Source organism: Apteryx rowi, unplaced genomic scaffold (genome assembly GCF_003343035.1).
Source record: "Apteryx rowi isolate R43461 unplaced genomic scaffold, aptRow1 scaffold_413, whole genome shotgun sequence".
Lineage (NCBI taxonomy): Eukaryota > Metazoa > Chordata > Aves > Apterygiformes > Apterygidae > Apteryx > Apteryx rowi.
Genome location: NW_020450645.1, coordinates 729,694 through 744,184, shown reverse-complemented (window position 1 = coordinate 744,184; position 14,491 = coordinate 729,694). Strand labels below are relative to the sequence as shown.

The window sequence follows — 14,491 nt, the reverse complement described above, 5'->3', positions numbered from 1 at the left end:
ATCTTCCTTGCTAATCATGGCTGCTCTCCAGCTGACAATGGTTTACAATCACTTCCTCTAACAAATCTCACATATATAGTATTTTTGATTATCTCAATGGGCAGCAGAGTGCACTGAATTGCATGGTTATACTTTTGCGTTACTTTACACACTTTTTCATTGCTCGGTTGATGCAAATCCTTACTCATTTTCAGACAGTAGTTAATGTTGATGTTATTGCAAAGGGAATATACAGTTCTCATTATTAAGAGAAACCTTTCTGGCAAATCCAACAGAATCTCAAAATCAGTAAGCAGGACAAGAATTGAAAAAAAGACTAGGTACACTTTATAAAATTTGCAGATCAGTCCTTTCCATCTCTCATTTCTCTTCAGGCAGATATTTGAGTCAGGAAGCTCAAACATTGTTTTGAAGACACTCAGCATTGGTTTGATGAGATGTCTTTAGAGGTATGAGGCTGATTTCTGTTTTGACTTTACACAAGACAAAGCTCTCTGGAAAAGTTGATGTAAAAAGCTACTGCTCATGCAAGTGCAAAGCAATCTATAGCTAACAGTTTCTTACACTCTTTTTGGAAATATTTGCTAAAGTTGGTAACTATGATCGCAAAAGATGATGAACTTGGGCAAGTATATATTGCAAAGCTGCATGTAATGCAAAAAAAATGAAAATGTCTTACCACAGTTAAGGCTTTACCAGTTTGAGGGGAGTTTTTGTTGATGGTGGTGGTAGGGTTTGGGGTTTTTTTTTGCATTGACGTTTTCTTTCCCAAAACAGGACATCACACATCAATAAAAAACATGTTTCTGGAATTTATATTCAGGTATGCTTTCCTAATCATTCTGTATAGATCCAAACAACTAGGATTCTTTTTGTTGAAATCAGCTACTCTACAAGCACAACAAGATCAGCTGTAAAAATTTTTTCAGTTCAACATTGCTTACAATGTCATCTCATATAAGCAACAACATTAATTTCATTTTGTATAATTCTTCTTAAAATATGTTAGAAAAAGCTCATACTCCAGGAAAAAAGTGAGAAACTAGAACAATAATTTACATTCTTAGTTTATAAGCTGATAGTCATTGCCAACAATTGGAAACAGGCTGTCCCTCTTGATGGATCAATGACAGGAGGTACATTAATTAAAATAGCTACAAGCCATCAACACAGTATGCATAAGCAAGTTGTTAGTACACAAGGCCTGGGAACAGGATGGCAAACTGGAACAGAGGCAGAATTGTCTTCAGCCCACAGAAAAACACATCAGTAGCTGATTACTATACAGTGTGGTATAAGGCTTTGAGACTGAACTCATTACACATCCTCTTAAGAATTCTTTCAACAGTATCTTTCCACTGAAAAAAGACCCATTCATGAAGGGAGGAAATTATAAGCTAACATCTTTTCCACTGTTCCAAGAGAAGAGGTTTTAAGAACACATAAGAAACTTTTTTCTGCATCCCCATCTCCTTCACCCTTCTCAAGATTCTCTGAATTATCTGAATTATTCATCTCACTCAAAAGCCAATCCAGCAGAAGTCTCAACAATTCTGAGATCACTGCACCTGGCACTCCGCAAAATGCTCTCCCCCTCTCTTCCCCATCCCCCTGTTTCTATCTCCAAAATGGGTGTAAACCTTTACCAGTCTTACCTGGTGAAGTGTCACCAAATGAAATTGCCACCTGCACCCTCTTGCTCATACTCCAGAAGTTGTAGGACATCAGAGTGGCTACATGATATTTGTTTTCATATAGTGGTCCCAGTGCAAGGAACTCTCTACACATAGCCTTTTTAAAAGCAAAAAAGAGCCTATGGTGCCCTCAAACTGTATAATATACTTCTATTTTATTCAGGTTCTTTCAAAGTTATGACAAATAAGTTGCATGTAAAACTCAGCATTTGCTACAAAGACATTTCATATTTCAATTTCCCAGACACTGGGAGACAGGCACACAACAGTGTCACACTGAAAATTTGAGGAGAGCTAGTGGCTAAAGTCAGTGAAATCTGTTCTTCTTTCAGTCACATCAAAGAAAATCAGAAAGAAAAGGACTCCACAGGAGCCAGTACAGTTACACCAATGAAAAATTCTGAAGACAGAATTAAGACCATTCAGACCAAACTCGCACTCCAAAGATCTGCCTGTTTGGAGGATCAATGTATCCCTAACCCAAATTATCTGATTTATTATACATTCTCAAGTGAAAGTTTGATGAGATGGATTCAGAGGGAATCTTACTCAACTACAGTTATCTGAATCTGAATTGCCAAAATGCCATGAAACAGTCAATTTGCCTCATTATTTATAAAGTTACTAATAACATCTTAATTATTAAAAAAGGAAAAGACTTACTGGAATGTTTACACATTTGAAGTTGCTGCAAAAACATTCATCAATCCTCGTATCACTCCTGCAAGGTGGGGAACAGTTTTATCACCTCTGCTTTATTAACCAAGTAATTCATACAGGAAGTTGCAGTGACTCAGGATGCTTGACCAAAGCTGTGGAAGACATGGGGTTAGAACCCAGGAATCCTGGTGTTGTTCAAGTAATATTGCTTCAGTCAAATCTAATGTACTTTTCACTGCTCCCACACACCATTTGCTTCTTCCACTATTGCTAGAATGTAGACTGGCCAAGTAATTCTACAGTTTCTAACTACTTTCACTGCTGTGATCTCTTATAATAGCCATAATTCTAAAATATATTTTTCAAGCAGCATTCACAGTCCAGGTTGGTTAGATCACATTTTCATTTGATTACAATCAAGTCTATTTAAAAAAAAAAAGTTGGATCTTAACCTGATTTTTTTTTTTTTTAATAAAAGTTTAAAACTCTGTATTTACAGACAGTGTAAAGTATACTTCCAATGGACTTCTCGATAATAAAAAAAACTTTTCTAGCAGCGAAGTACAAAGAAAATCGCTGGTATACATTGAGGGGCAAACCGCAACTCCAGAGAGAGCAAGAATGAAACTGTTTCACTTGAGAAACTATAAGAATCAGGTGTGGACTTGAAGCCTGCATATCTAAACATTAGGAAAGCTCTTCTTCCAGTTTGCAATGTCAGGCACACTAGCAAACAAACAAATCCCAACTGTAATTAGGCATCCTATCTCATAAGGCTCTTAAGTTCTGTAAATCATTCAATAAGAAATTAATTCTGAAATCACCTCTCAATAAAACCAAAGACATGCATAAGATGCCACCTGGCTCAAAGTCCTGGAAATATGTGCTTATATAATGCTTCTCTTCTGAAAGCATTGTGCAAGTGCTAGGGGGGCATTTCATGGAACTGAAGGGTTTTCAGGAGGAGGCTCTCTCATTTTGGTCATGAGTGTATTTTGTCCATACAGAGTCATGAAGCATGGAGGGCTTGGCTGCCAGCCATCCAAAGGTGATGGAATCTTGCCTTCAGGACTGCCCTCCACAACACCACATATATCACCAAGACCGTCAAGTCCAGGGTTCAAGCCTCCTTTTTTTTTTTTTTTTGCACCAGTTTTAAACCCTGTTTATTTCAGTGTGGTTTTAGCTCCTCATTTAAAACACTGATGGAAAGAGGAAATACAGCTCTTCATACATATGGCTTAAGTAAGAGTTTGAATGTTTTCCTCATCCATCTCTGATATCCAGCCCACAAATATTCTCCATTGCTCTGCAAGTGGGGAAAAACGACCTCTCTCTATATTAAATAAACATTAACGTTCTCTCAGTATGAGTAATAGCGCTCCTCTGAGCCAACTCCATGCTAGAGTGAATCTTCATCTGTATCAATGTCACTGCTTGGTTTGTTCAGTCTCTCAAATTCTTCTCCATCCTACAGGAATCAGAAGCAGAAAAAAACCAACATGAACAAATGTTATCTTGTTATAAATACAAAAAAAAAAGTTAAGAAGGAGACAGAAAAAGCAGTTTGTTTTGAAGGAGTCTCTTCTATAAAAATCACAGTCTTGTAATTTAAACCTTTTACAAGTATGTTAAAATCTTTCTCTAGGATATAAAGGAGATGCTTTTAATGAGCAGGTATTTGTAATGCTTTTTAGTAACTCTCTCCCTGAAACAGCTTGTAGCCCATTCCTTCATCAGAAAACCTGCTCACATAGTGCTATTTGTTTTTATCATGGCTGCTGAATTGTAAGTGTTAAAATATACAATGCCTGGTATACCAAAAATATATGACTACATGTTATTTATTGCTTGTTAAACACCACCCTGAAAGGGGACCATATGATATTGCCAGGAAACATCTCTTCTTTTCCAAGCTAAAAGTTTCCTAGAATTAAATGAAGACAGCACTCTCTGCTGGTTGCAAAATGTGTTTACAAAGTACATATGTACATGCAGATACACACACAAACACACACACTAACCACTTCCCTCTCAGATTGACTTCTCAGCTCAGTTGAAAGAGATGCCTAATAGCAAGCCCACTCTACCATGTTCTAGTTGTCTAGATTACTGTTTAAAGAAGGGCAAAAACCATACAAGTATCTGGAGGAAATGTCTCATAAGAAAAATCATGTTAAAAATCTGTATAAACATTACCTTTTTGCCTTCACATATCTTTGAATGTTAGGGTAGAAAGAATTTTAACATCAAATTTATTAATTTCTTCATGATGTGCGCTCAGCTACACATAGATTTATCAGTTCTACTTCAGTATAATTAGTTCCCAGACATCACTTCCAATTCTTGGATGCCCAGCGCCAGTAGACTATTTTCATGATAAATGTTTCAGGAGAGGATTTGTACCAAGCTGAAGTTGCACACAAATTGTCTAAAGTCACAGCAAGAAAACCGGGCTTAATAAGTCTCATGAATGGAAAAAGTGGAATATGCAAAGCAAAAACCTATCAATTTAAAAGATGTAATCTAATATTGAGGAATTTTGGTATTTGAGTTGAGGGACGAGTCCGGTCACATGCACAATGAATTCTCCAAGCATTCCATAGCGTAAACAGAGGTGAAACAAAAGAGAAACCAGAGAAGACAAGTACTGAAAAGCCTTACCCCGCTTGACCTCTCCCATGTGTCTCCTTTGAAGAGTTTGCCCCTTTCCCGCAGAGTGGCATATTCCAGGCCTCGAGGTTTACTGGCGTTATAGATGAATATGGAGAGAAGCACTATAGGAGCTTCCAAAAAGAACTCTAGAGAAGGCCTGAAGTCAAAGATGACGAAAGAGACCGCGGTGATGATCACAGTGGTGACCTGAGCAGTCATAACATGGAACATGTTGTCTCGGAACTTCAAGATGAAGGCTACGGACAGCCCCAAGAAAGCTGTGACAAATATAAGAGCCACTGAGAAGACGTTGTGCCCATAAAAGAAACCACAACTCCCTATTTGCCTCCGGTCCTTAGCCTGCAGCCCCAGCATCAGCCCATTGAACATCACCCCAAAGGCATACAGCTTACTGTTCTGCACGAAGATGCTTTCAGCAAGCCGATCCCCATCTTTCAAGATCTTTTCATTGTAGATGTTAGCCAAAGCAGAAATGAAACACTGCACTAGGATAAGCAGATGGCCCAGACTCAGGCGGAGAGGTTTCAATGCTCCTGCCATGGTAGAGGTGACATTCCATTGAAAGCTGGGAAGGAAGCTTGATGCTACACAGTTGCCCTTTTCCAGGCATGTTTCCTCAGGTTCATCATAGAGAAGGCAGTGGTTAGATGGGCTAAAAAACGTGTTGTGATGGAATCCGTGTGCAGCTAAGCTGTGCTGATGGCCTCCAGTCCCTAGAGTCAGGGCAACGATGGACAGGAATAAAATCACCAGAGACGCCCATTGTACCCAAGAGAGTTGTCGCCTGGAGTAGACAAAACAGCCACCACATTGGCAGAAATTAAATGACAGAAAAACAAGCCCTATAAAACACATAAAAGACACCATGCCACAGATAACAAGAAGGAAACAAGCACAGAAAAGTCTTGGCTTTTCAGAATCAACAGTAAAATGCCAAAAGGCAGTGTGCTTTCCCCTAGGTTAAGGGGGCTCCAGCCTAGCAAATACAGGGGCACAAGAGGGAGAATTCTGTGCAGATAATTTAAGGAAAGTTTCAAGATCATGTCAGTTCTAGACACTGACTGCCCAACAACTAAAAGCAACTGCGGTCTCCAAGGAAACAGAGGTCTGATAGATAAAAAGAAGTCACAGACTGTCATACAATTTACATTCAATTCAGAATTGCAACAAAGTAATAGTGCTAACCATGAAACATGAGATTTAATGCACAAATGAAGGTACCCAAACCCAAATCTTAATTTTGACCATCTAGTAATTATATAATTATAATTTCAGTTGTTTTCCATTACAGGTAACTGAATTTGGAGAGATGTAGGGGCTCCTAATAAGATATTATTTCCAGCACTTTCATACACAGAGCAAAGCCATCTCTCCAAGCTGGTACAGCCACAAGAAAACAGAATTACTCTTCTTGTCACAGAGAAAAATCCAGCATAACTTCTTCAACCAGGCTAGGAAGATAAAATTTGACATTTACTTTAATAAGTACTACTTACTTTAGCACTATTCTGAAGAGGAGAGCTGTTGTTATAATGACAAAATTTGAGAAGAGTACAGCCATTGCCTATAAAGAGAAGAAGGGGAACAAAGTTACACTCCAGACATAGTGTGATCATCAAAAGCCCACCTGCACAGAAGGTTCACCATTCTGCCAGGAGTCAAAGGGAAAAGGTTCATAATGGTACTGAACTTTCTTCCTTACCTGAGTAGTAAAAAATATGCATGTTCCTAAATCATGTTGAAGCCCAATTTCAATATCTCAAAGTACAGAGCCTAAGTTTCTCCATAGCGGGAAAAGCTGTACAAATATGTGAGAAAACCAATCCAGCTGAAAGCTAACTTAACAAAAAAGAAAATGTTTTAATTTTCTGTCAAAGCAGTTCCCCAGCCCAGCTGCAAAAGCAGCTGTGCCAACACAAAGGAGGAAGTTGCACTAAAATGAAAACATGAATCAAAGAACAGGAGAGGGTGAGGCTGCTTCTGGCAGCAGTGCCAGCTTACAGCATTCATGATATCCCAGATTCAGATGAGGCACTTGCAGAAAATAATCTTCTTGTATGTCAGGTGCCTTTGCTCTACCATTTATTAAAGATAACGAAATGCTCAGCTTGAATTTTCAAGACTGCAGCTGTACTCAAAATTCACCTATTTCAAAGTACAAATGAAGACAACTCTAAAGCTCCTGTCTAATTTGGGAATAAGCATATAATAATGATACTGCCATAACCCACTGTCATGATCCCAAGCTGCAAACGTCTTGTGGCAGGATTGTCTTTTCAATTTCTTTGTATTAGCCACTGTCTACCGGGATGCTGGCCCAAGGCAGGCTCTTTTAGGCACTGCAGTTATTAAAAATCAGAATCTACCAGCATCAATGGGAAAAAGGTTTTGGGTTTGGGGTTTTTTTTTGCCCCCCCCCCCCAAACTGTGTTTTATTCAGGATCGCCCCATGTAGTCAGTACTGAGGAATGACAATTACAACAATCTAGGTACCTGAAGTCTTTCCTCCACTTCAACCTTAGAGTGAGATCACTTTCTCAGGCAATTTTACACAAAAGCATTCATGGATTCAGAAGTCGAAAACACAGAATTTATGTCGAACTCTCTCATCTACGTTTTACATTCCCAATTCTGCAAAAGGAGAGCTTTTTTAATTTCCAGAGATAAAACAGAGGCTCTTTTTCTATTACATTAGTTCCATTCTATTCCAACATACTATCTGCTGAGTAGTGTCATGGAGCAGCATGACACAGGTTTCTCAGGTAAACTGAAGATTGACACGAGACATCCACCTAAGAGATCATGGCTTAAGTTTCTTCTTGTGAGATTAAGACTCAATTAAAAATTCACATTAGGTGAACATTTTGGAAAAAGAATAATATTGAATAAATTGTGAACCTGGAACTGTCAGAAACCATTCTGGAAGAAATAGGTTTGACCTAAAATTGACGCACAAATGGTCTTTGTATACTTTGTTTGTTTCACAGTAAAAGCCCAGGCCAACACCTTTGGTAACATAGTATAATCAAAGTCTACAGCAGGATAGTTACAAGACATTCATTTTGAGTTGTGCTGTTCTCTGAGGCCTCCAGAAGCAAGACGGACAGTAGGAACTAAAAACAGATTTACCAAAGATCACCATGCCACTAACCTACATATCACAAAGCCTCTAAAGATAAAATCTTATCAATAAGAAACATTAAGCTTCAAGAAACAAAAAAAAAAACTCACCAAAGCAACTCCATACTTTAGGCACCTGCTCACCTAAGTACTACTTAGTCCCAAACCTACTTAGTTTTAAAGTCACATGAAACCAGGTTCAGTGAGGCATGGCCATCCTCTTTCAAGCATCTAGCCTCCACCTTTTCACTTTCAGCTTATTGTACCTTGTGAAAATATTCAACCTTACAGGTACTTAGATATGTGATTTATTATTTATGTCTGTTTTACCATGATAATGATAAAATTTCAGCAAATCCTCACAAAGCATATCCAGATAGAGTTAAAAAACACCAGATTTCTAAAGAGGAACCTTAAAGCACATGTTCTGAGGGGAGAGACACAAGTGTGTGTGTGTGTGTATGCATGTGTGCGTGCATGTGTAAAACATACAAACTGTGCTTTTCATAAAAGATCACTTTAACCAAGCCAAATCAAATTGCTTTAAGAAAGCAATTGTGTTGACGTGGTCTTTCAGACATCAAACTTTGCTAATATTACAGACATTATAGCTGAACTTCCTTCCCAAAGCAACAAAAACACTGTGCATGTTATTTTAAGATGTCAAGATTGTTGATTTTAATTAGATTTTTCCAGCCACCTTCTATTCCAGACTCTGTTCTGTCCCTGCCAGAAATGTGCACCTAGAAGGACAATATTTTAAAGAGAAAGCCTGAAAGAGTGTGAACAGAAACATTTATATTAATCTGCAATGCTAAACAGGGGTAGCCACAGTATTTTATAGTGAACACTAACCATCTGTGTCCATTTAACTTCAAACAGAAGTTAAAGAATCCCAGTACTAAAAACAGAAAGCACAAATATTGTATTATTTCCTAAGCATATGTAAAATCATCCAAAAGGCTGAATGTAGCTAAAGAAAGTATCAATTAAGTTCCATGTTTAAAGGTAACTAATAAACAAATGTAAAAATTAGGAGTCAAACATTTCCTCCCCTCCTCACTCCCTGTTAGGCTCACTTACCCTGGGGGTTTTCTTTGGAATTAGTGAAGAAAGAAAACAAGTCATCACATGAAGTTACATAGAGACATTAGTGATAGCTGCACAGAAAATTACAACTTGAATACCAGCAAGATGGGTAAATGCATTGGAAGAGAAATACAGTGTCAAAGAAACCAAAGGGAAAGCACCAAAAACCTCCCTAGTGCTTAAGCAATTCAGCCTATTTCTCAATCACTTAGGATTGAGAAATACCAGAGAGATCCTCCCCTACTGAGAGTTGTAAAATGGAGATCAGTGGGCAGGAGAACGGAAAGGGCTAGCGGGTCAGATAACAGATCATTCATTTACCTACAAATCTTGTCTTGCCTATGTTACAACTGTAGATCGTCTAAGAGCAATGTTATCACTCAGACACTGGAAGATACTTTATTCAGTACATGTATACTTACAGGCTGGAGGTAGGACAGGACGTAGAAGACAATCAAGTTATCCAAAAAGTAAAGAAAGGCAGGAATTGACCATTTCATGGAATTACAAAAATTCTTCCACGAAAGACATTCAAAGTGATGATCCAAACAATCCTCTGAAAAGAAGAAATATCAGTAAGAAAGACACCCCTCTTATCACCAAAAGCCTGTTCCAACCCCCTCATAACAGAGCACATATCACTGTTCTGTTTTAAGAACGCTGTTGGACTGAAAAAGCCCAGGTACCGCAGGCTTCTGGCAACATGCAGGACAGATCCAAGACAGAACATACAGCTAGAGCAGCAAGTCAGTCTCTATGGGCATTCACCCCCTTGCTTCAGCAGAAAAAACACCAAGGAACTTTCTACCCCCATCAGAGTATTTGTTCACTGGGAACAAAAATGAGGTTATCAATCACTCTTTAAGGGCCAGAAAGCACCTCAAAGTGTCCATGCAATAGATCATTACTAGGTGACTTTCTGACAATCATCAATCATGTCTAGATCTGAAACAAAGACCCAGACTACAGACCTGTTCATATAGTACCCAAAGGGCAGTCAGTAATGTTAGAGACACAAAAATAAACCAGAAGTCAGTATTTATATCACACAGCACACAATCTAGGTCAAAAGAAAACATATGCCAAGAAAGCACAAAGAAAGGACAAGGCACAAAGAATGACATTTGCTTAAGTATTTAGGACACATAACTTAAAAGGAAGATTGTGTTAAACTTTAGACTATGCTAGAGTCGGTGACAAAAGACCTTTGTTAGCACAGACTTAAGACTACACAATGTTATCTAATACTCTCTGGAATGCAGAGATATTGAGTTAAGCAAAACTCAGATGTCTGGACCCCCCCCCCCCCCGAAAAAAAAAAAAAAAGGAAAAATAAAAAGATTTAAGAAAATGTGGAGTCAGCAGTAGCCAATACTGTAAACCGTATTCACTCTCTTAGGTGTATCTGTACTAAATGGTAGAGGTAAAAGTTTCATTAGCTTGCCAGAGTCATGACTGTTACATGGAGAAGTGGATGCAGCTAGCACTTCAATTTAAGATGAAATGACAAAGTCTGCAGTGCCTGACACTCCCTTCCAATTTAAACATATGTCCTCTACTGTTCTCAAACACTGTGAAGTTAACTTCTCATCCTTTTTACATCAGGACAGAAGCTGTAGAAGTGTGGAGGTAGCAGGGACCTGCAATAGAAAGCCAGTAGCTAATGAAGCCTGACACTGCTTTTGCTGAATAGAGGGCAGTCCCAAGATTTGTCTTCACAACAAGGTTACATTGAATTGTAACAGTCAAGAGTTGCTCCTTACCCAAATCCTACTACACAAACAAAGCCTCTTCACTGGAAGGTGGTGGTATTTTTGAAGAGAAGTGGCCAAGATATCAGAAGATAAAGGCCTTGAGTTAGAACATTTTATAAGCTTCTGTCCAGTCCTTCTGCAAAGATGTCTTTGAGGTGATTCATGTTATCCTAGCCTAAGCCTGCATTAACTCCAAAAATGTTAGACTGCATCTTTGCTACACTTCCTGATTTAGCTTACTTGTCCCCATTTCGGCTATCATACAAACAATTCAGGAGCTCCTGAATTTACAGCATAAATTATAAATTGTTTTTTTCTTTTTAATTTAGTTATAAATCTGCATGGAAGACACAATCCCAGCAAACATTACTAGCAGAACCTACTGCAGACTACCACATGTGAATCTGTCATAGAAGAAAAGTATTTGAAGTACAACAAATCTTAAAGTCACATGAAATCATCTGAATGATTTTACACATAGGTACTTACCTTTTTTCTTAACCCATAGTGCCAATACCACACACAGCACCAATTTTACTACTTCAGAACATATGTTCACTGTTGTAGGAAGGTAATCATATTTGTTATCTGTGGGATTCAGTAAATTGTAATGAATACACAATCAGATTCTGCCTCTTGTATGCACAGTTAAAGCAAGAAACCATTTTAACCCCTGCAGCCATACATTTATCCACTTTCCATAAACACAAAAGGCCCTGTGTCAGCACTTTCATTATAAATACCCCATCTTTGATGATGAACAACCTCCTGAACAATCTCCTTTCTGGGCTGAAGTTTTTCATTGCTTGGTCTCAGTTTACAGTAGAATTCTTTGGAAGAACCCAAGAGCACTGTAGTTTTAAAAGATTAAAAAAGCCAGTGCTTTTCCCCAAAATAGCAATATGTTATTTTTTCTCCATAAGGAAAAGACTTTCAAGATGACCAAGCCTTCTTTTAGGATTTTTTTTTTTATTTATTAGCATTTAAGAACCACTTCAAACACATATTGCTAATACTTTCTGAATGAAGAAGCAGTAACATTAGACAGTTACTGCATCCACACTATTACACCACTTTCTCCTAAACCTGTTGTGAAACAAATACATCAGTCAAGATATGCACAGCTGATAGTGCTTACACAATAATTTGGTCTTTGTAAACCAGCTATAAGGTAACCCATTGCCTGATGTTTTAAGTGTGGATCTCCACATGGACCATGCATGCACCTTGCAACTTCAAGGTAGACCCAGTGACTATACAGACATTTTCAATTATAGAAAAGTCTCTCTCAAATTATATAACAGAACGTTTATGCTAAGAACTCCACAGGTAGAGAATTAGGTTCTGGGGTATCTGTTTTATCCTGAATATCAACTCTTTTTTATCTGAGATACATTGTATGTTCATTGTTCAACAACACCTTCATTAGCAGAATACTTCATCAGGAGGATTCGGCTTGAGCCCAGTGCTATAAACACCCCTCCTAGCAGAAAGGTATGGATGGTTGTCTTGGAGCAAAATACAGATCGACTACGGCACTTGGTCTCCATTCTGCTGTCTTGCTGTCAATGCCCTTTGAACGACAAAAGGAAAACACGCTAGAAACAGTACTTTCAGAAACTGATAAGACAAGGTCAAATGCACTTATTTTATTGCATTTTATCTTATATAAAGATATATACTTTGCAAACCATGATTTCATTCTAGTTATTTTAAGGGAAAAGAAATATGCTATGAGGACCAGCAAATGAGGATAACTAGCATATACACAGTGACTCAGAAGGTGGCACAAAAAACCCAAAGTTTGTTGAAGGAGGACATCTGTGGAATACTGACTAGCTAATAGGATTAAATAACCACATTTTTATTTTTCTTTAATAACTTGTATCTTTAGAAAGCATGCATGTTCCTAATTTCAGGAAAAAAAGTTTTTGCAGCTGTGGAGTAAAAGCACCACTACACGAGACTATCTGCAGTTTAGTTAGCTCCAGATTTTGTCCAGGTAGTGGAAGAAGGTAAGTTTTCAGAGGCGGAAGCCTCAAGTTGTACACGTACTACTTATTCATCACTGCCCGAAACCGTTAGGCGGCAGAGAGGTGCGCAAGACGCACCACCGGGGCCCCGGCTCGGTGGGGAGGGGGCGCTGGGCCGCCTCGGGCGGGACGTCCGTTAACGGCCGCCGCGACAGCTGTGGCGCAGTTCCACCCTGCGGGGGCCGGGGGGAGGGGGAGGGGGGCGCTTCCCACCCGGCCCCGAGGGACGGCTCCGTGTCCCGGAGCGCTCCGGTAGATGGAAGCTGGACACACACACACCCAGGAGGGGTGCCCGAAGGGGCAAACTGGGGCTGATAAAGACGGCCGGCGCTCCCCCATCCCGCAGAAACGGCCACCTCGCCTCGCTTACCCCGACCTGTCACGCTCCTGCCTCAGAGGGATGCGGGGCTGCAGCAAGTGCTCAGGCTCTGAGGCCGAGGCGGAGCGGGGCGAGCCGGGCTGGGAGGCGGCGCCGGGGCACCCGGGCTGGGCGCTCCCCAGCCAACGCCTCACCCCCTCAGCCCCCGGGCCTGCTATGCGCTCCCAGGGGAAGCAGCAATCCCCTCCTCTGCCTACGCCTCCCCCCCGCACCAGGGGTTAAGTCCGCCCCCCGCGGGCTGCCCGGCCAAGCACGGCGGCCACAGGGGCACCCCCGGGAGGCCGCGATAGCGCGCGTCGCTTTGCCCCAGCTGCTCCGCGCAGTGCCCATCACCTGGGGCTCCAGCCTTGCCGACAGGCCCGCAAAAACACGGCTGCGAGCTCAGCGCATTATGCAAAGCCCCCACCTCCTCCCCGCCGCGCCGCTCTCCAGGGCCGCTCCCGCAGGCCGCCCGGCCTCACCTGGCGGGGCCGCGCGCCGCCGCGCGCGCCCGCATACTCTGACAACCAGCCCCTCCCCTCCTGGCCACCCCGCCCACGTGTCTGTGGCGTCACAAGGAGCGCGCAGAGACCCCACCCGCCCCCTCAGTCACGTGATCATCCCCGCCTGCTGCCTTCTGCTGCCGCGCATGCGCGCAGAGGGTCATCCGCTTCCCCTTCCACCTCTCCGGACTTCGCCCCGCCTTCCCCCCTTGCGCGCGCACACGCTGAGGGGCGTGGCAGCTGCGGCGCCTGCGTGGCTTCGGCCGCCGCTGGGAGGGGTCCTCCAGGCGCAGGCGCAGAGCCTCGGGCCGGGCATGACGCGGCGTTTACCGCCCGTGTGTCGCGTGCGCGGCATAGGGCGGGGGCGGGAGAAGCAAAGGGGAGGGCGGTGCGGCGCGTCACGTGACCGGTGGGGGGCGGTGCTCGCGGGGCCGTTGCCGCTGCGGGGGTCGTTGGCTGAGAGGCGCGAGCGGGCGTGGGAGGCGGCTGTGCCGGCGGGGCCTTAGCCCGCCCGCCCGCCCGACCGACCGACGGCAGCAGGATGCAGAACGTCATCAACACGGTGAAGGGGAAAGCCCTGGAGGTGGCCGAGTACCTCACCCCC

General features: G+C 41.7%; 2 protein-coding genes across 15 annotated transcripts in view; one reads left to right on the top strand and one right to left on the bottom strand.

Moving 5' to 3' along the window:
- Positions 1–792: 792 nt before the first annotated feature.
- On the bottom strand, positions 793–13,890 carry SLC35A5 (solute carrier family 35 member A5). 14 transcript variants are annotated; one of them, XR_003255206.1, is made up of 9 exons: positions 13,812–13,890; positions 12,414–12,566; positions 11,483–11,581; positions 9,662–9,795; positions 6,527–6,594; positions 5,019–5,814; positions 2,358–3,825; positions 1,656–1,791; positions 793–890 (listed from the first exon to the last, which is right to left on the bottom strand). XR_003255206.1 is itself a non-coding variant. In XM_026075860.1 (8 exons), the coding sequence occupies exons 2-8, from the start codon at positions 12,541–12,543 to the stop codon at positions 3,757–3,759; spliced, it is 1,161 nt and encodes a 386-aa protein (XP_025931645.1). In that variant the 5' UTR covers positions 12,544–12,566; positions 13,812–13,890; the 3' UTR covers positions 1,828–3,756. The 14 variants fall into 14 exon arrangements, 11 of the variants coding, with proteins under 11 accessions (XP_025931645.1, XP_025931639.1, XP_025931644.1 ...); XR_003255205.1 differs by having other exon boundaries at positions 793–1,791; XR_003255207.1 differs by lacking the exons at positions 793–890; positions 1,656–1,791 and having other exon boundaries at positions 1,828–2,506; positions 3,179–3,825.
- A 492-nt stretch (positions 13,891–14,382) lies between these two features.
- The window catches only part of ATG3 (autophagy related 3), a 23,595-nt gene continuing 23,486 nt past the window's right edge, over positions 14,383–14,491 (top strand). The window contains exon 1 of the mRNA XM_026075897.1: positions 14,383–14,489. Within this exon, the coding sequence (XP_025931682.1) occupies positions 14,429–14,489 (61 nt within the window). The 5' untranslated portion in view covers positions 14,383–14,428. The remainder of the gene's footprint in view (positions 14,490–14,491) is intronic.